The sequence below is a fragment of the Cibotium barometz genome, chromosome 5 (assembly GCF_041138505.1).
Source record: "Cibotium barometz isolate CiBa-2024 chromosome 5, ASM4113850v1, whole genome shotgun sequence".
NCBI classification, from domain to species: Eukaryota; Viridiplantae; Streptophyta; class Polypodiopsida; order Cyatheales; family Cibotiaceae; genus Cibotium; species Cibotium barometz.
Window position 1 is genome coordinate 57,107,096 of NC_141050.1, and position 22,265 is coordinate 57,129,360.

General features: G+C 44.5%; 1 protein-coding gene across 5 annotated transcripts in view; it reads left to right on the forward strand.

Annotated features, from left to right (window-relative positions):
- The first annotated feature begins 14,511 nt into the window (after positions 1 to 14,511).
- Positions 14,512 to 22,265, forward strand: part of LOC147638679 (uncharacterized) — a 53,606-nt gene continuing 45,852 nt past the window's right edge. For 2 of the 5 annotated variants that reach the window (XM_086798633.1, XM_086798636.1), the window contains exon 1: positions 14,515 to 14,815. In XM_086798633.1, coding sequence (XP_086654759.1) covers positions 14,632 to 14,815 — 184 coding nt within the window. In that variant the 5' untranslated portion in view covers positions 14,515 to 14,631. Of the gene's footprint in view, positions 14,816 to 14,944; positions 15,002 to 22,265 lie in introns of all 5 variants that reach the window. The other 3 variants (XM_086798631.1, XM_086798632.1, XM_086798634.1) reach the window with 3 other exon arrangements.

A 22,265-nucleotide genomic window follows, 5' to 3' on the forward strand; every position in this document is an offset into this window, starting at 1 on the left:
TATAGGTTTGGGATTCCTTAGGTAGGTGCCGAAGTCTTATTGACTCAGGATTGTGTGTGGTTTCCATGATTGACTGTCTACTATGGGGAGGTAACCCCCTTGGTATAGTCACATAAAGGGTGTTGCTTGGTTCACTTGGGATGAGGGTTAAAGGGCCCAATGGCTTCAAGTGATGGGAATGTAGGTTATATGGTTCACTAGGGATGAGGGCAAGAGGACTCGATTGTTAGCCTTGAAGTCCTTGGTATGAATAGCCCTTCACATGGGCACTTTTGACCCTGATGTGGGCAAGGGTTTTTTCCCCATGTGAACACACTTATGTAAAGAGTGTGTTAGCCACATTAGCCCTAGGGCTAGGGCTATATTATACTCCACTCATTTGTGCTCTTTCTCTCTTAGCTTCTTGCATCGAGCCTCTTGCTCTCTTAGCTTCTCTGTCACTCTGTGTGTGTGTGTGTGTGTGTGTGTGTGTGTGGAGCATCTTCTCCCTCATCCAACATTGGTATCAGAGCCTGTGTTTATAGCGGCCTTGGTTTTAGTGCCAATAGCTCAGAGTGGTGTTCAATATCTTAGTTTCAGTGCCTACATTTGCATTTGGTTGACAGCTCCTACCCACCAATGTTCACATCTATTCTTGCCCTGACTTGCTGCTTAATTGGCCTTGATGTGTTGGCTCCTATTGTGATTTTTAGAGTTGGTTTCAGAGCTTGGTTGCAAAACCAATAGCTCCTTGCAATCAGTCTCTAAAGAAGCAGTGAATCAGGTGTTCATTGGTGGCCTTCTTCATCTTTGCTGCCGTACATCCTTTCATCGTCTCATAAGCCTGGCTATTCTCTTGCACTTTTCTCTTTCCACCACAGATCTAGGGTTTCTGCCTCCTCTGTACATTGATTAGATTTCCTACTGCTGTACATTCTAAACAACCCTGCACACTAGCACTACACTCAGCTCAAGCTTTCAGAGGCCTTTGGCTTTGGATTTCAGTCTCCACTGAGTTCTGCTATTTTCTCCTATTGTTTGCTATTGTTTGAGTACTGGCTTTCAGTTTTTGACATTGGAATTTTGCATCCATCAATTTAGCTTAGTTAGCTATTCAGCTTTCCATTTGGCATTGGACTTCTTTGTCTATCAATTCTGCTTGTTTAGCCATTTAGTTGCATCAGTCAGCTTGGTCTAATCAACAATTCAGCCTTTGCCTTTCCTCATTCAGCACTTGCACATTTAGCTTTAGTTGTACTCGATCAGCCATTTAGTCGCATCTACTAGTTCTACCCTTCACAGCAATCTTTGACTTTCAGCTTTTGACATCGAACTTCCTCCTCCATTAGCTGAGTCGGTCGGCTTTGTTCGGTCATCTGTTCAGCATTTGATTTCCACATTCAGTCATTTGGCTTCAAGCACTCTGCATTAAAGCATTCGACTTCAAGCATTTGGCTTCAGGCCCTCCACATTCAGCCATTTCGTTTTAGGCTTTCCGCTTACAGCCTTTGGCTTGAGCATTTTTACATTTCAACCATTCGGCTTAAGCATTTAGCCATTCATCCTTTGGCTTTGAGCTTTCAGCAATTATCTTTTAGCCATCAGCGTTTAGCATTTGATTACGGCACAACTCAGCTCTTTCAGTCTTTAGTTGTTTGCATTCAGTAGGTTGGCTGGGTTTGCTTTCTTAGTTGGATTTAGTTTCTTATCCAGGTTTGCTTTTTTGACCAGGTTTACCCATCGCAATCTCCTTTCCGCTTCAGCACTCTACTTTTGGCATTCAGATTTCAAACTTCTTCCTTCTACATTTGGTGTTTGGCCTTCAATTTCTATTAACTATTCAACGTCTATCCATCAACCAATTTAGATCATGTCTACTGGTTTAATGTCCATTAGTTGGTTCCACATTCGTCCATCAGTCAACTCTGATGGATGGATAAATGATTCCACATCCATCAGTCAGCTAGTTCCACATCCGTCAGTCAAGTGATTCTAACCTGACGATTGTGCCTTCAGCTTACGACCTATTGATTCCATATCAGCCTCCATCACGCTGCTACCACGTCAGCTTCCAACCTTCTAACGCTATGTCAGCTTCTGACCTGCTGACTCCATGTCAACAGATTTTGATCTACCATTTTTGGGTTTGCCAATCCACTTGCAGCTTCCAATCTGCAAACTACTGATTTGGTGAGTTTGCATATGCATTATGTGGACATTTAAGGTACTCTTAATCACTTGAAGCTACTTGTGTCATATATCTTCAGTTTACACATTCCTCTGCTGTGTAAAATGTCAAGAAACACCAATGATCTATTTGGCATGCTGTCCATTGATGATAAGTTGGATGGCGCCAACAATCCCATGTGGGCATACATGATGAGACATGTACTTGTGGTGGCAAAGACTGGTGGTGGTGGGTGTATGTATATTTGGTGATGATTTAAGGCCTACTATCATAGCACATCTGATGTATCCACTATTAGAACCGATAAGTCTAATTCCAATGGCATTGTTCCACCCGCACCCATTCCTTCTACTATCCCATGTGGGCATACATGATGAGACATGTACTTGTGGTGGCAAAGACTGGTGGTGGTGGGTGTATGTATATTTGGTGATGATTTAAGGCCTACTATCATAGCACATCTGATGTATCCACTATCAGAACCGATAAGTCTAATTCCAATGGCATTGTTCCACCTGCACCCATTCCTTCTACAACATAACAGCTCAGATGGGATGCTACAAATGCATAGGCACGTGCCCTGATTGCTCTTTCCTACAGCAGACGGCAAGTCATTCCTCACATCTATTCATGTACTTTTACTAAAGGTGCATGGGATATCCTTGCCTCTCTGTATCAAATCCACAATGAAGCTCGAGTTGCCTATCTCCAGAAAAAGCTTGACTTGGAGCATCTGACTAAGGGTGAATCTATGGATGCATTTTTGACCCATGTCAAGGATCTGAGAAGTTAGCTAATCAATATTGATAAGGAAATTCCTAATAATTCTCTTGTCTCTTCAGTTCTCAATGGTTCACACGAACTAGCCACCAAGAGTGGACATGACCAACATGGATTTGGATTCATTGGACTTCTATCGCCACCAGTAAGGCAGAAGGTGGAGAAACCATTCCGGTCGGAGTCAACATGATAGAAGGATTTAGACCTCGATGAGGAGGAAGAGTATCTCCAACAAAATGCAAACATGGTCAGCCTGTTTGAGGTTGACATAGTCCAGATAACAGATACCGCACAATCGCTCCACTCAAGGAGGAAGTCACCAAGGATCAGTCTGATCAGCAAAGCACAGGGAAAAGTCTAGAAGAAGCTGAAGATTTTTATGAGGCTCTGGCCGTGATGGCAGTACCCCAAGCCTACAACATATCATTAGTAGAAAAAGCTTTTGACAAGGACCTGAAGCACTCCAAGAGGGTCAAGGAAGATGAGTTGATGGAGATGAATCTAGGAATTGATAATGATCCCAAGATGCTCCAGGGGTCAGTGCCCAGACTGGATGCTGAGTTTCGGGACAAAGTCCGGATGTTGCTCATGTCCTTCAAGGATGTGTTTGCATGGAGCTACACTGAGATGAAAGGGATTGATCCAAGATTCTACCAACATCGGATCACTATGAAGGAGGATGTCATCCCTATCCGGCAACAGAGGTACCAGATGAATCCCAACTATGCCAAAAGGGTGAAAGAGGAACTGGACAAGTTGCTTCAAGTCGGATTCATCTATCTGATTGATCGGGCAACCTGGTTGTCCCCGATAGTGATTTCTCCAAAGAAAAACCAGAAGTTGTGAGTCTGTGTGGATTACTAAAAACTCAATGCCACAACCATCTCAGATCCTTTTCCTTTACCATTTACGATTCCTTACTTGATGTTGTGGCTAGCCATGAAATGTACTCCTTCCTGGATGGGTTCAGTGGTTATAATCAAGTTCAAATGGCCCCGGAAGATCGGTAGAAAACTACTTTTATCACAGAATGCCTTTGCATCCAACATCATGACCTTTGGGCTCAAGAATGCTCCCGTAACATTTCAGTGCATGGTCCATGAAATTTTCACTGATTTTTTGACCACTTTCATGCGGTATTCATTGATGATTTCAGTGTTTTTCATAAATCATCTCAACATTTGATGCACCTGCAGTTGTGCCTAGCCAAGTGCCGAGTAAAGAGAATGTGGGGGAGAGGGAGAGCTTCAAACCCTCGCAAGCAAACACACACACACACAAGAGAGAGCAAGACACAAGAGAGAGATGGATAGTTGAATTTTCTTCTATCTTCTTCTTCTCTACTCAGTTCATAAAGGTATTTGAAGATAGATATGGGTGCCCAACACTCCTAGGCATGTACTCAATCCATCAATTGAGTGATTTTTGCAAAAACCTAGCTTTAATTGCATCCACAATGAGCATCATTTCTCTGTTTTTGTGAAGGCTTCAAACCAATGATTTTCCTCTCACATAAATGCATCAACTTGGCTCCAAATTCAATATAGGACTTGCACATGAGTTGCCAATACATTAATCCTTGTCACATACATGTTTGTTTGCCAGATTGCATCTATTTTCACAATACATCACTGCTTTCAAGCTCCAATGGAAAGCTTGCAAAAAACCAAAATTTTCTTTTGCTTTGGGCAACCCTGATTTGCCTTGTTTGTGCTTGAATCACCTGCAATCCGCTCAAGGGTGTTTAGTAGACCTTACCCGGTAGGCCAAGCTCTTAGATTTGATGGAAATCGATGTGCTCCAAGCTTCACAGCATCAATGGCAAGCTTCACAGCTTCTTCTCCCTCTTCTCTCACTCACTCATAAACCCTAATAGAGAGCACCAAGCTCTGATACCATGATGAAAAACATGTAGAGGGAGATGAGACACACACACAGGAGAAAACCCTAATGTATATTGCAAACCCTAACCATAGAGGGAAGCCATCTCCCTTCTCACACAATGCATAAAGCCATAATCCATAATACACAACACACACTATGTGTTGTGTCCACACACTATTTCCAGCTCGACGCGGTCATTTATGTCTCACACATGTTCCTACCTAACATGCCATAATCCATAATACACAACACACACTATGTGTTGTGTCCACACACAACTAACCCTAGCTAATGTCCACACACTATTTCCAGCTCGATGCGATCATTTATGTCTCACACATGTTCCTACCTAACATGCCAGCACATAGCGCAGCTGGCACAGGCTGACATCGAGCTTGAATCTCAACATCACCTAAGGCCTTGCAAACTTGATTGAAGTCCTCAAGATGTCTAGGATCGCCCTCTCCATTAAACTTGTGTGTGAGCTTCATGATTTGTATACCCTTTCCAGAGCTAGTCCATCTGTTATCTCTCATGACACTAGTTATATACTTTTGGCCACTACTCTCTCCAATGCTAGATCAATTGGGAGGGCTACTGCTGGAAGTATTGGTATAGTAGGAGCAACATGTCGTACGAAGCGTGCTACCTGTGGATGTAATGGCATGAATATTGGAGGAGTAACATGAGTCCAATAGGTGGGGGATCGTACAAGAACTCCCATAGGTATCAATTATATATGAGCCAAGGGTGCCACTTGTCTAGTCATTTGGGAGGATTTCCCCCTTGCTCTAGGTTGCATTGGCAAAGTAGAGGAAGACAGGAATCAAGGATGTTGGGTGAAGGTTCCTCCTTTTGTGTCCCTAGAAGTGTGTCCCTAGAAGTGTGTCCCTAGAAGATGATATGGATGTGTAAACTAGACCTGGAGCCATTATTGTAGGGACTGGTGTAACTAGACCTAGAGCCATTATTGTAGGATGTCGGGTGAAGGTTCCTCCTTCTGTGTCCCTAGTAGGTGATATGGATGTGTTAACTAGACCTGGAGCCATTATTGTAGGGACTGGTGTAACTAGACCTGGAGCCATTATTGTAGGATGTTGGGTGAAGGTTCCTCCTTCTGTGTCCCTAGCAGGTGATATGGATGTGTTAACTAGACCTGGAGCCATTATTGTAGGGATTGTTGTAACCGTGGTTGCCATAGTTGTTAAAGGAATCGAGGATGTTGGGTGAAGGTTCCTTTCTTCTATGGTGCTAATAGATGATATGGATGTATCAACTAGGCTTGGAGCCTTTGTTGTAGGGATTTTTGCAACCGTGGTTGCCTTAGTTGTGATCAAGGCCATGAAATTAATGGGAAAAGTTGTGTGGTTGGTCATAAGTGGTGTCATTATGAGTGGTGTACTACCCAATACGATAGAATCTGGGATTGTGCTAACAACACCTTGAGTGGGTATCTCTCTATGATCTCGGAATGTGAAGCCCATGTTAGTAGATCCTTGGAGTCCTGTGTAACCTTGATAGTAGCACTCGTCGAGGTTTAGAATGGGGAAGTAAAGAGTAGTGGGTCAGTATAGTGAAAGGTTTTGGAAGTAAATAAGACAACTTTCTTAAGGCAAACACCATAGCCACCATCACAAGATCTGCTTCTCAAAATAATTCCTTTCCCCAACTGCCTTTGTTATCTAACAAAATATACTGGCCTCATATAGGAATTCTCCCTTCCTTGTTGTAACAGTACTGCACCTATGGCATCTTCTCCCACACTAGGATTTACAAAAAACTCCTTTCTCTGGTCTGGGGGCATAACAACTGGCAGTGTGCTCATAATTTCCTTAACCTGTAGAAAAGCTTCCTCTTCCTTGTCTTGCCACACAAAGGGATCTCTTTGGGATGCTTGTTGTAGTGGGTATAAAGCTTCCTTGTCTTGCCACACAAAGGGATCTTTTTGGGATGCTTGTTGCAACTGGTATAAACCTGAGATAGAAGATAAATGAATCTAGCGAGGCATCTTACCTTATGTGTGAATGTCATCAGTTCCTTCACATTCTAAGGTGACTCCAATAAGAGCAAAGCTTCTACCTTTGCAGGATCTGCCTCAATTCCATTCTCAAAAACCACATTTCCAAGCAAGGTGACCTTGGTCTGAGCCAAATGACACTTGTCAGGGTTCAACTAATCACCCAGTTCATCTAGCCTCTTCAATGCCATCCTCAGCTTCTCACAGTGGACCAATCTACCACTATAGATACATAAATTATCAATGAACACTCTGATGAAAGACCCCAAATAGGGCTCAAACACCAAGTTCATAAATCTTTGGAATGTAGCAAGTCCATTTGTAAGCCCAAAGGGCATCACCCTATATGCAAAACACTCCCATGGTGTAATGAAGGTAGTTTTCTTCTTCTGATCCTCTAGGGCAATTGAAATTTGAAAGTAACCAGAATATCCATCATAGACACTATACCTCTCATGCCCACCAGCTACACTATCTAATATCTCATCTTGGAAAGGGAGTGGATAATGGTCCCTCTTGGCCATAGCATTCAAAGGCTTAACGTCTACATAGACTCTCCACTTTCCATTCTTCTTGGGAGTAATCACAATTGGAGAATCCCACTCAGAATTGTCAACTAGAAAAATGAATCCTACTTTCAACAGCTTATTCACCTCTTCTCTCAATACCTGCTGCTACTGCATAACTCCAATTCTTCTCATTCTTTGCACAACTAGTTTAGCTTAAGGCTTCAATTGTATCTCATGTTGCACACATAACACCCCCTTGCTTGAGAATAAGAAGAAATAAATAGATTTGGAAAGTGTTGCAACATTATCGGGTACTCTTTCTTCTCAACCACTACTAAATCCTTGGCATTTTCTATAAAACTTCCTCCTTCTCTGACTGCTTTTCAATCTCAGCCTCCATCTTCTGCCCTTCCTCTGTACATAGTTGTAAACACGTGCACATGAGATCAGTATATGTCTGTAGCAATTGAACTTTCCCCTCATCATCCTCTGAGCTATCCTCTTATGTTTCAGAGTCCTCAGTGGAGCTAGTTTCTTCATCCTCATCTTCATCTTCTAAAGTACTCTCTGGGATCAATTCTCTCCCCTTGGCCATGTCATACCTAACTTGCTTCCTGGCAGGCTGATCCAAACCCAAGATAAGGTGCCCTCTCCACCAATCTTGTCCTTCTCTCATTGCTATCAACCATGGTCTCCCCCAAATCAATGGATAAGCTTCTATCCTTCATGGCATGACATGAACATCTAGCTGAGCCTCATGTCCAAGAATAGTCACCTGCAGCCTCTTCACCACTCCTAGACATCTAAACTTTTCATTATTTGCCATTCTAACTTTAAACTTAGAAGGGGAACTCACCTTAAGTCTTAAGGCCTCCATAGTCTGTGGAGTCATTACACAAACTTGGGCACCTCCATCAATGTACACTTTGGGAAGTTTAACCTTGTTTATCCAAGCATCCATGATAGGCAGATAATCCTTGTCTCCTTCAATGAATACTATATTCAAGTGTCCTTCTTTCTTATCCTTCTTGGAAACCCTTGTGCTAACCAGTTTACTCCATGTTCTTCTAAGTTTGGTGCACACTTGCAACAACTGGGGACAAGAAACAGTGGGTCCCTTCTACTGGAGATCCCTCTTCATATCATACTCTTCCTCTTGAGCCCCTAAAGTAAAATCTTGCATTCTAATATGCCTCCTGGGTCTTCTCTTCCTCTTACCCTCTTTGAATTGGTCCTCTACTTGCTTTTCCTTCTTCTTTATAGCTGGTCTTGCCTCATCTTCACCTTCAGCACCCCTAGTTCTTTTGTTAGTAACATATCAACTTCCTCATCCATACCAATCAGATTAACCTCACCTAGCCTAGGCCCATTTGCTAGCTTTGGTTGAACCTGAGGTCCCGGTGGGTTTGGAATCTCCTCTTCCCTTCTGACATCTAGCCTTTCCATGCAATTGAACATCTCCTGGGGTAAGGACACTAAGGGGAGATATGACCCCTTTCCTCCCTTCTAGGTGTGCCAGAGGATATACATCTCCTCCCATTCTCGTGGGGTAAGGACACTAAGGGGAGATATGACCCCTTTCCATGCAATTGAAGCATTGAACATTCAGGTTAGGGCCTCCTCTACCTCTACCTCTCATTCCTTCTCTTTCTCTTGCCCTAGGGGAATTTCTGACTCCTTGTTGCAACAAACTCAAATTCAAATTCTCCATTTGTTGAGTCAACCAATTAATACCTCTCATCAATTGGTCAGAAGAGCCACTCAAACTGGAGCAGTCCTCCCTTCTTCTGTCCTTCTCTCTCCAGCCATAGCAGGTATGTTCTCAACTAGAACCTCCTTTTGTTTCTAGGCCAGCCTTTGAGGTTTCATTCCTTCTCCCTTGCAATCCTCAAGGCCTCATCAAAGGTACCTGGTCTTTTTAATTCTACCTTCTCCTTCAGATCAACATGAAGGATTTGAATGAACGTATCCTTCTTAAGGCGTACAAGTGGGTGCTCTTCTCCCAATGAAGCATCCCATCTACCCCACAGATCCCCAAAATAATCTACAAATCTATCAAATACATCCGACAAACTATGCTTCAGTTTTTGTATATTCACCTTTTTTGTAATGCTGCACTAGAGCTCCTTTTACATCCTCATAGAGGCGTACCCCTAATGTGGCTGACCCCTCTAAGTTTGGAACCACCTTTTTGCATCCCCTTTCAATAGCATGGACAACAGTGTCAATTTTTCCTCATCTCTTTCCTTTCCAAATGTAAAAGTTGCCAGCTCCATCCCAGCTAGAAAGTCCTCTAGATCCTCATTAGCATGTCTATGGAACACGGAATATTGTAGCACAACAGCTCACACTTCTCAGCTTCTACCAACAGTATGAAGGGTGTCTTGAAAGCCTCCCTCACTGGGGGCACTAAAACCATGATGGCTTTGAGAAATCTTGCCTTTATATCTCCGTTCAAAGCACACCACTCTGGGAGGAAAGTATTGCAAGCACCACAACCCAATAAACACAACACTAGAAGAAGGCACCAACACAACCAGCTAACATCCCCTAGTCAATACCCTCCCAGTATCCCTATTAAATCTGGCAGTCTATTCAAAATGTCCTTTAGGGCCAACATCGACCACCAATGTCTTTGATCTATCACCTAAGAACCGCTCCTAACCATAGGCAACATCTAGCTGACTAAACTCATCTCCAACTGACGTAGAATTTCTCATCTTCCTCCAAAGTCCTGAAATCTCCTCCCCAGAGTCCCAAAATGTCCTCCATAGTCAGCTAGCTTCAAATCCTTGTCCTAAAACCTCTCAGAACTAAGCAATTGTCCTTAGCTGACCTCTGGCTGATAGAATACTCTCCTGACTGTCCAGACAAGTCATATTCTCACTGTTACCTACCTTCAAATTCGGATGGCTTTCCCCAATCCAAGGTTGATTCTCTAGTGTCCTCCATGATCCTCCAATGTCCACAGACCTGATAAACACGATACCTCGACCTTCCCAGATGTCATGCCGACCCTCTTCCGACCCTTTCTTGATCCTCCTCTCCTGAAGAGTTCTGCCTCAGAAGTCCAGCACAGAATTGTATGTCTCCAAAGTCTAGAATTTGAAACTTCCCAAAATTTCCTCCTACACCCACAAACCCTCAGACTTTCTAAGCTTTGCAAGATATCACCCTACAAGCTCTCTGCAGACTACTGCTGTGCAAACTCATAGTTGCTTCCGAATGGACTATTTTCACCCAACTAACCAAACTAGTCTAGCTGACATAGATTCTCACTCCTTTGAGTCAACTAACACCACAAGAGCCTCAAAACCCCTAAACAAACCCAGAACCCAGCCTTAGAATCAATCAGCTGACCACTAGTATGAGACCCTATAAGACACCCAAGCTTCCTGGCACCTCCCAGATAGACCTAAACCACCAGCTGTGCCTTAGATCCACTTCCTATCAACTCATATAGGTCAGGAAAAGGTCACAACACAACCTGCTGACCTTTTTGATGTCTAGTCAACTCAGAATCAACCCTTACTCATGCTAACTGGCCCAACACAAACTCAACCATAAACAGTCCTTCACTTACAGCCTTGTCTGCAAAACAAAAGAACTCCATCCAGGCAACACAGAATTGAACCAAAACCACAGAAGAACTCTTTAATTCACACAACTTGGTTCTCTTTGTATTTTAGAAGACTGTGCAACACCTGCTGTTGACAAACCCTAGGAATCGAGATTTAGCAGATGAATGAAAACAACAATAGAGTAAGAGAACTCTCACACAAATAACCACAAAAGAAACCAAATATATGTTCTCTACTCCAACAAGATCATCAACAACTATATTGTTTGTAAGAAGCAACTTCTAGTCTTATACTGGCTAATACAACAGGGAGATGCTTGAGCAATCCTCTAATCTGGGCCAAGTTCCAACAATATGACACTATGAGAGGTTCTGGACACAGTCTCCCACACAAAACCTTCTCCCACTCCTACAATCCCCTGCTCTAGACAGATCTTATTCTTTTCTCACAAACCCCACGTCACCTTTCACACAAAACAAACCCATAGATAACCAGCTTCACAGTAACCTCACAACCCAAAACTAGCTCTCTTGGCAATCTCTTTTTCAACACACACAAAAGCTCCCATAATGCTCTCACAAAAACTCCCTCAATTACACCCTTCCTTCTTGTGTAACTACACTCTATCTCCATGCATGCCTTCACCTCTACCCAATCCTGTCGGCTATTCACCACATGCAACAGTCTTAATAGCAGCTTATTACATCTAGTTACAAGTGCATAGCTATCCAGGCAAGAATCCTATATTTTCTAAGGTCCCTAACCATCTCTAATTTATTTTTTTCTTCTCTTGGGGTTGGAGTGAGTATCTTCAATGAGTATGTCCTCTTAGCCATAAAAACTCCTATCAACATAGTTAACACTAATGCAAAAACATTAAAAAAAGTTGTAAAACACAGAAATTAATCTGGTTTGCAACTCCTACCCCAAATCGTTGTTTCTAACCCAATTAGTCCCTGTAAGGAGTCCAAATTGGGGTAAACCCTACATCCCAAAACCAATTTTAAGGTCTATTTCACCTAATCATTAAATTTAAAGCCCAATTTTGCTTTTTTTAGGTGTAAATTTGAAAAATAACAGAAAATAAAAAGTGTAAAAATTAACCCAAAAACTTGAATCACAAGAATCAAAGAACACAATTGCAAAACAACATGAAAAATTGAACACAAAATTCCTATGATAACAAAAGAATGCAATGAAAACAAGAATATGTAGCAAAATCAAAGTTCTTTTGAGATTTCCTATCTACCTAACACAATGCCTTAAGGTGGGTAGCGAAGACCTAACAAGTTCTCCATGGCAATGCCTTAAGGTGGGTAGCGAAACCAACCTCAAAAATGGGGGTGATGAAGCTAATGACAAAACCGTTTCTTTGTGTTAAGAGAGAGAGAGAGAGAGAGAGAGAGAGAGAGAGAGAGAGAGAGAGAGAGAGAGAGAGAGAGAGAGAGACACGAGGCACTGCTGAGACTGTGCCTCATATGTTATGGACATGTCAGCATTCTCGTGACTTTATTCACCGCCTCTCCAGCTCCTTACAGCTTCGTTTCCCTCGCCATCGATTTGGGTGCCTTTTTTTGGATATTTGGTAGATTACCTTCAGACCTTTCAGAGTTTGTGCTTTTCTTAGACTGGACGCAATTCTATGCATTGTGGACGACCATCTACTTCACCCATAATCAGCTCCACTTTTGTGGTGACCCTGTCCACCTTTTCCCCATTTCTGTACTACTCTTCTTAGGTCTCTCCGTGATTGCTTCAATCTTGGATAGCTCTCCCTTCAGTAGTTTGAGGTGTTTTCACACTGTTTTTAGCTCCTTATTCATAGCACCACCCACATCGGGTGGCTATGAATGTACTTTTTTTTCATTAATATATAGTGGTTTCACAAAAAAGTGTGTGTTTGAGAGAGAGTGAGACAAAGAGAGAGTGAGATGGGGGCATGCTTGAGAGAGAGAGAAATGAAATGAAATGAAATTTTATTATTGTCTTCGAAGGACCATAACGGGTCCATGAGACACATGTCGAACATACATGAATACATAAGTCGATGTGCTCGGGAGCCTCATTGAAAATCATAATGAAACTGAAATGTGTGAAACTAGAACTGAAACTGAAATGAAAATCAAAAAGCTATGCAGCATACTATAAGTGTACATCATGAGAAGCATGTCATGCCATATAGGTACTCATGAGGGCTGGCCCCCCTCGTCAGGTCCACCATAATAGTAGAAGAAGTCGTGCCCCTCCACCTCTCCTCCCTAGATCAAGTGGATAATTTGGTCCCTTGAGAGCCCGCGATCCGTAGGCGACAATGGAGGGTCCCCCCCGAGGTGTCTCTGTCTGAATGCCCGTAATGTCCTCTAGCGTCGTGAGACCAGTCTCCTGTAGTGGCCTCTATGTAGGTGCTCTATGCGTCTCTACTCAATCATCTCATATGTGCATCCTCGTGGGTACAACAGTGGTCTCTGCAGCCATGTCAGGTCTTGAATCTGTGGATCCTCCCTGTGAGTCTCAGTGTGGTTTGGTGGGCTTTCTGGCTCCTGGGTCTCTTGTGCATCGTGAGTCTGGTGGCCCTGCATCTGTCTAAGTCTCATGTCTCTGAAAGTGAAAGCCTCTCTAACGAATAGAGCTAGGCATCTCTGATCCTCATAGTCAATGACCCTGGAAATAGGGCCAGAGCCATCTCTAAAGAGACAGTGAAACCTCCCCCGGATCTCATAGTACGCTGGGCATCTGCATAAGAAGTGCTCCTCTGTCTCAACCTCGCCCATGTCACATATGGAGCATGTCCGGTCTTGTCTGCTGACTCTCCTGCTTCTCCTCATCTGTCTCATCCTGCCTGCCTCAATGCCTGCCTCAATCTCCAATCTGTGGGATGAAACTCTAAGCTATCCAAGAGAGATCCTGAGTGCATGCGAGAGATGTATTACAAATATATATAATAAAAATGTACAAAAAATGTTAACAATGTGCAAACATATAATAAGTAATGCTATTAAATAAATGAATATATTAAATCTATAATGTTATATATATATACAATACATAAATTTAAATAAGAAAGTTAAAGACACACACACACAATAAATATATAATAATATATTATAACAATGATATATAAATCAATATATACATATAGTAAATATATAATAGTATTATATATAAACACATTCACACCACACATATGTACGCATACACATAGCCACACATGTATGTGTGGAGGGTGTGTGAGTGTGTGTGAGAGAGAGAGAGAGAGAGAGAGAGAGAGTTTCTATGTGTGTAAGAGTGTGTATGTGAGATGGGTGTGAGAAGAGAGAATGTATGTGTAAGTGTATGTGTGTGAGTGAGGGTTATGTATATGTATGTGAAAGAGACACACATATATGCATCTATATGAGAGTCACACATAGACACATGCACACACATGTACACATATACACATGCACACGTGTATACTAACCCACACCAAACATAAAAACACACGCACACACACTCACTCACATATGCTTGCACATAAATACATATGCACGTACGCATACACATGTATGCATATGTGCATACGAGAAAAACCTTCATGACTTGTATACGTTAACTGGCGTCACATCTTTGAATCGGGAAACAGTAGCTTCTGCGGTTTTGCGAGTTTCCATGATCGAGGATCTCTTAACTGGGAAACATTAGCAGCTTTTGAAGATGCCCTCTGCGTGTGGACCTCCGGCGCTGAAGGCCTGCGTGCTGCTGCTGGTCCTGGTGCTTGCAGTCTACATCCTGGGACCCCCCCTCTTTTGGCGCTTCGTGGAAGGTGCAGGTTCTACCACTTGTCCACCTTGTGCCTGCGACTGCCCTCTCGAAGCGTCTTCCGTGCTGCTGCCCACAGGTATATATTCATCTGCATTCTTTTTAATGACATGCTTTCTCTTCCCCTTTGAAGCATCCCCAATACGTTATGCTACGCATGGCCACATCCTCATATATGTTACACATGTCCATGCCATGTATGGCACAGATGGTCACATCCTTACCCTTGGTGCCTTTGATGAATTGCATCGAGAGGAAACTACAGGTAATGCAGAGCTTCCATACATGTTGTGCCAGTCTCTGGCAGATGGTTTGAGTGGTATCCATTTGAGTTTTACACACATGTTAATATAAGGTTGGGGGCACGATGGTTTTGGTCACATGAAAGTACGCATTAACTTACTTTTTGAGGAAGAAGACCTCCTTATGGTCTTCCCTGAAACTTTCAACAGCCAGGTCGCAACAAGCTATTGTGTGATTTGCTGCAGGTTTTGTCCAGACGCATGCGATCAGACTCATCTATGTCGTAACTTCTAAGTTGCTTACCCTGGTATTCCTTCTCCATACTGAATTTGGACTCTGGAGCAACACACTTGAACCTCTTTGGATGAATGCTAGCCTTTGGAAACTAGTTCAGGCTCAGGCGTAAACTCTAGCAACTGCACCTCTGTCTTATCTTCACCCTTCGAGATACCATCCTTTAAAAGTTTATCCGGACTTGGAATCTCTTCCACTCAGGAGACAACATCCTCGGGCTGAGTCTCAACCCGTGACGACTCCACTGTGGTTCTTGCTGATGCTGCACATGCTCCAGATTTATCCACATACAACCATGAATAATTCATATACATGGACTGTCATTAAAAGCCCCATGAAAATGCCAAGAATATGTATATTCCGTGTGGATACCGACCAACATAGCTTATCCTATAGTCCACATAGCTGTCCATAAACCCATATGACCGAAGCAGAAGTCAATAAAGCTGTCCATAAATCCATATGGTTGAATCATAAGTCCATAAAGCTGTTCAAATACCCAAGAAAATTGATATAAAATTTGTTTTAATGGTTTTTGGGCGATAAAAACATCAAAAAAATAGTTTTTAGGGTTTTTGAAAATTATGTCCGTACAGCTCCGTACACGTGTCCATATCACCCATGCATATGCCCATACAAGTCTAGGGTTGACTGTACATTTGAAAAGCAAGTTGGAGAAGTTGTTAATGGCGAAGAAGAAGCTCTCCATGATCATAATGATGCCCACACACATTCCACGATCTCCTTCATGATGCTACAAGAGAGGTTAAAGACTTTTTATACTTGAAAAGGGATTTGCTTTTTGCCAAAAGCTTATCCATGCTTTTGCTTTGCCTTTTTATGCTTTGCTTTTTCTTTTTTGCTTTTTCTTTTGCTCTTTTTACTTTTATTAATAAAATATTACTCAACTTTTGGTGCTTTACTTTTTTGGCTTTAAGGCCTTGCTTTTTGGCCTTAGAGCTGCTTTTTGAGAAAGCGCCTTTTAGCTTTTTGGTGTGACTCAGTCTCCTCTTTTCAATGGTGCCCTTGGCTTGCGGTCAACCCTGTTTGACTTTTTACTTTTTCTTGCTTTTTGACCAAGAATGGTGCTTTTTCTTAATCAAACCTCATGGACCCTATGCCCATGTCTTCTTCCACCTATTTGATTTCCGGGCATGGGTTTCATCATGTGAAATAGAGCTAGGAGGACCAAATAGTTACAGTTGCCAACTTGGTAGAGGCTAGTTTACAGCAATAGAGCTTGCCAAAATGAAGAGAGAGGGTTTCAATTTAGAGATTTGGGGTTGTCATTAGCATAGTTTCCACGAGTTTCGGAAACAGGGGTGCGGAGCACGGCGGGAAACGGAGTTTCGGAGTTTCGGCCTTCGGGAAGAAACGGGGAAACGGAGTTTCGGTTTTAGGGTTTAATACATACATATATAATTAATATACACATTACAAAAGCTTGAAAAATACATCTTTGCTCAAGTTCAATGTCAAAGACTCAAATGATAGATCAAAATTCAGAAATGACAACTGTAGGCTCAAGGCTCAAGCCTCAAGCCTCAAAAGAGTCAATACAAAACAAGATCCATCATCCATCATCCATCATCCATAATCCATATATATAGACTATAGTAAATACAAAACATGATCAAAAAATATCCATGTGGTTGGCAGCAGCTGTTGGCATGACAAAATCCTAGAGCTAAGTGCTCCAAAAATCACTCATCAAGATCCTCATGGTCGCAGAGCCTCAGATGTAGGGCCATTCCACTCGCATCCAATGCGGCTGATGGCCCTCATGGTCTTCCTCCATTGATTTGTCTTGGCCACATGAAAGGGAATGGCACACCGTATGAACATCCGGGTGAGCTCCCTAGTTGCCTCTGCAATTGCTTGCTTTTGAAATCCTGCTTGGATGCTAGCCCTTTGTACAGTATTTATTGGAGGGGTGTCTTGTGAATGTGATACATCACCTGGCAAAGGAGTCCTCCTTGCATGCACACCCGACACTGAGGTAGAGGAGAAATCTGATCCTGTGTCTCTGCCTCTGGCCCTCTTTGCTCTGCTGCTGCTTGACTTGAACCAGCTTCATGCTCTTGACCACCCATTGCTGTAGATACTTCCTCTTCGGGAATGGCCAAAGGCTTTCGCCTCCACATTTCAAGGCTTTTCCGAACATCTAGAGGAACAGAGGGGCATGGCCCTACATCTTTGTTTGGAACATGAGCAAGATGGTCCTTCACACGGGTGACACTCCCCGTTTTGACCAACCCACAATATCTACATCTCCATTTCCTGGAGCCACCAGATCCTGCATAACCCCCCACTTGCTCCACATGCTGCCAAAAAGGATCCGGAGTCCGAGCCATGTTACTACTTACTTGTGCGGTTCGAGGTCGGGAGACTCGGAGAGATTCGAGAAGTGGAGGTTGTTTTTCTGGTCCTGCAGGCTGTGAGCAAGGTGCGACTCCTTCTTGCTTGGTAGAGCTTAGATGGCAAAGGTGGAGGCCCTAAGTAGAGGTAGAGGGCGTGGTAGAGGGTTGATGTGGAGGTAGAGGGGTAGAGGGCAAGGTAGATGGGTAGAGCAGCTCCAAACAGGCGGCGGAAATAAGCGCGCAAAATGGCGGCGAAAAATAGCACGCGGGTTTCTAAACCCTGGAAAAATAGGGCCTTGGAAACGCCGTTTCTGGAAACGGAAACGTTTCCGAACGTTTCGGTGGGCCAGAAACGGCGTTTCTGGAAACTGGGGTCATTAGCTAGAATAGCAAGTACAAGCTTTAATGACAAGTGGAGAGCTAAGGTAACAAGTGTGAGGCTACCTGTCTCACTTTGATCCACTGTCGTGCCACATGTCCCAATTTAAGAGATGGTTTCCACCCATAAACTTCATGTCTAAAAATATCTCAACTCTCAACTCGTAGACATTTTGTCAAAGGTGCTTCAATTATCTCCTCATTTGCTTAGCTTACGATCGTAATGAGGTGAACATAATTTCCATTTGGGGGCCCAAAAATAGTAACCCTCCTAGATTTTATGTCATGTGCACGCCCGTGCCATGGCTAATCTTCGGCATGAACGTCATCCACAACCCTAAGCATGTTTAACATTGATGTTGATTAAACATGATTTAAGACAAAGGAGAGAGAAGAAGAGAGAGACTGGGTGTCAGGGTTTTCTTTTATTTATATGGTACAAAAGGTTGCTTAATGCTTGTATGTGACTTAGGCCTTTGGTCAGCCCCATAGGGGTGACCCTGGCCCCTTTCTACATGACTTATGCTTACCACTGAATGAATGAACTTAGAAAATGACTTGTTGATTGCTGAATTATGATTGATGCTTACATATATGCTTTGGGAAGTAGTCGGCCAGCTGCCTTGCTGTCGGCTTGCTATGGACAAGAACCTGAATGAAATACTTGATAAAATATGAGCTTTTGTCTGCTGTCCCTGCCACACCTGCCGCCCACCTTCTAGCCCCTTAGCCACTCACTGTTCAGAGGTTTGCTACCAGCTGACATGTTGCTGTTGCCAGCTGACAGGCTTCTTGTACCTTCTTATTATGATGTTTATGATGATGATGGTCATGCTGAAGCTAATACTGATGATGATGGTTTTGATGCTGACCCTATATGTTGTCCTAACTGTTGCACTAATTAGGGATTAAGAATGTTCATGCCGAAGATTAGCCATGGCACGGGTGTGCATGTGACATCATCAGCGTCATCATCATCATTAGCATCAACAGCATCATCCTCATCATCAGAATCACCATCATCATCATCAAAATCACCATCATCATCATCAAGGGAGGTGGGACCCTGTTGGCTGCCATCAGTCTGCTGGCTATCAACAGTAGAAGGGCCCAACCAGCCGGTAGCCAAGCGCCAGAAGGAAAGGGCAACATGGCTGGACAACAAGGTCATTAAGTACATGGTGGGATGTAGTGAATGGTTCCCAATAGGTTCGAGTGGTGGCTTCACCTCTCTCTCTCTCTCTCTCTCTCTCTCTCTCTCTCCAGGTGCATACCATGGTCCTCCCTAGTATCCCTCTCTGTGTGCATGCGCATACCATGGAGCACTTTCATCCTCCCTAGTGTTAGCACATTCATCCCCAGTTTCTGCCCATATCTGGTGCCCTTTTGGTCCCTTTTGCATGGCCCTTGATTGTGGGTTGGCCACCGCTATTTTACATATTCTTTTGGGATTTTTCCCAGCCTCTATGGTTTTTTCCCAGTTGGCCAGCTACTACTGTTGTCCAGTCGGCCTGCATATGTAGCTCCAGTCGGCCAGCTCTCCCCACCTATAAATAGGTGGGCTGGCCTCTCACTTTTTCATCTTGCCTTCTATATCTTTTACTCCCTCACTTATGAGACTGCTTGTGTCTCTTGCTTGGGACTGTATTGCTTCAGTATATTCAGCATAGTTGCTCTCTCTCTTGCACTCTCTATTCAGCACCACAGCATCCTCAGCCAAATCTGCTGCGCCTGTGGACAGTCCCATAGGCAGTGTCTCTGTGTCTCCAAAGGGTGGCCGCATCGGCCACAGGCCGCCGGAAGACCACTGTAGACAAGCCAGGTGCCAACCGCAGAGCCCCTGTGGGCAACCACCCACTGAAAAGTCGAGATCCTGTGTGCCTGTCGACTAGCCCAGAGCCTGGTCCAAAAATCCTCCAGGAACTCCTGTAAGAGTCCCTGCAGCCGCCAATGCTCCGTTGCGGCTGGAGAGACCATCCTCCTCGCAGTCAGAATATGCCTCCCTAACCGAACAGTGTATTGGAAAAAGGTAATCTCTGTGGCCCCGGGGGACGCATAACGATCATGCCACTCGTACTCGCCAGGGTCCCACTGGAGCCGGGCCAAAGGGCACGCATCATATGCCCAAATGCGCCAATCAGAGTCCACATCTGTAGGGTCTGGATCAATATGCCACTTTCGGGAAGCGGCGGCCACTACCCGTATCCTCTGAAAGATGCACTCTGCAACCAAAGGCGACTCCGCCTCCACTCTCTGAAGTCTGCCCTCATCTTGGATCTCATAGTAGAGGCATCTACCATCCTCAGTGCAAGCTCTGACAGCAATCAGGATCTCCAACTGTGTAAAGGCTCCCATCCATCGTGGGACCGTTGGCTCGAAAGGCGTGAACCACTCCTCAGTGAGTGCCTCCTGAATGTCATCCCGCATAATCAGCCCCCCTCTGAAGTGACTCAGCCTCTCCACCTGGACCTCCTCTGGGAGACTGCAAAAGGCCTGCCAGTCTCCAAAACTGCGTGCTGGGCCTGTCGCCAATGGTCCCCAGGCTAGACGAGGCCGAGAGCCCAGCATATGACCCTGCTCAGTGCGTACCGCGGGGCTCCATATGAGCGGCTGTCTGGCCCGCTCCTCATCACAAGTAGGTCTCTGAGAAAGCCCCGGTCTCAGCAGCTCCCAAGCTCGCAGGATGCTCAAGGCAAATCTGTCCTCCCATCCTCTACTGAGGCCTGTCCTCCTCATCTCTATAAAGATCCATCGTATCTCTGGTGCCCAAGTGCCCCCTGCTGGAGGAGCCCTAGCCTGCAGTCGCTGAAAAAGAAGCTCCTTCCAAGGCTTAGCGCCTGGAAGCAGCCCCCGAACAATAAGCTTCCCCAATAAGGCTCTACTCTGATCAACTGGATCTATAATGCCCAAGCCTCCCTGGGCCAGTGGAAGAGTAATAACTGCCCAAGCAACCTTAGCCCGGGCTGGCTGACCGTCCCGCCCAGACCAAAGAAAGTTCTTGATCAGCCTCTGTACCTGGCTGATGCAAGAGCTCGAGAAGATCCAGCAAGACGTGATGTACCACATGGTCGCTAGAAGCACCTGATTTGTCACCACCACCCTCCCAGCCAAGGATAGCCGAGCTGTACTCCAATACAAAAGCTTCTTCCGAATACTCAGAAGAAGCAGGGCGATCTGTTGCTCAGGTGACAAATCAAGTCCAATCTGGCATCCCAAATACCGCACTGCTGTGCCAGGAGGAATCCATCTAAAACCCGGGTGTGGGCTCCATGCCGGAGTGGGAGCGCTACTGATCCAAAAGGCCACTGTCTTGCGCCAATTGATCAATGCTCCCGAAGCTGTCCCAAAAACTTGTAGCGACTGCTCTGCCCTCTGAAGATTGGCCTCCTGGCCATGCAAAAATAATCCCGTGTCATCAGCAAACTCAGAATCGAGCAGGTCCTCTCTCCGGACTGGGAGTTGGAGTCCTCTCAAACCAACCTCCTTTGCTGTCAGATACATACTCATGGCCTCAACAAAGAAGAGAAAAAGAAACGGGACGAGAGGGCATCCCTGACGGACTGATCTGGTCAACTCAAAACTCGGCCCCCGTCCTCTTGCCATCAGCACCTGGCTACGGGCTGTGGAATATAGAGCCGCCACCCCTCGAATCCAGACTGGCTCAAAACCTAGGCGAAGCATAATGCCCTCTAGGAAACCCCAATCGACTCTATCGTATGCCTTCTCAAAGTCGAGAAGCATAACGACGAGGTCCTCGTCGAGAAATCGAGCTCGGGCCGTCGCCTCCCAGAAGGTGAAAATGTTGTCAAGGATACTGCGCTCCTTGACGAATCCTGTTTGGGTAGCATGAATCAACTCCCCAAGGAAGGGCTGGATCCTCAAACTCAAGGCCTTGGCCAGGACCTTGTAGACAGTATTGAGGATTGTAATAGGTCTCCACTGCCGAATATCATCAGACACTCCCTCCCCCTTGGGGATAAGAAAGATCAAGCCCTCTGAAAAGCTCTGTGGCATCACCCCAGTGTCCAAAACATACTGAAAGACCCTGTGGAGGCCTGGCCCCAAAATGTCCCAATAACGCATAAAAAAGGCTGGCGTCAAACCGTCCTCCCCAGGGCAACTATGGCACGGAAGGACCCTCAAAGCCTCAACCAGCTCATCCTCTGAAAGAGGCTCACCCAGAACTGTGCGCATACGATCTGTGACCCTCCTCTGTACATGGGCCCACACAGTCTATCTGCAAGCATCACGTGC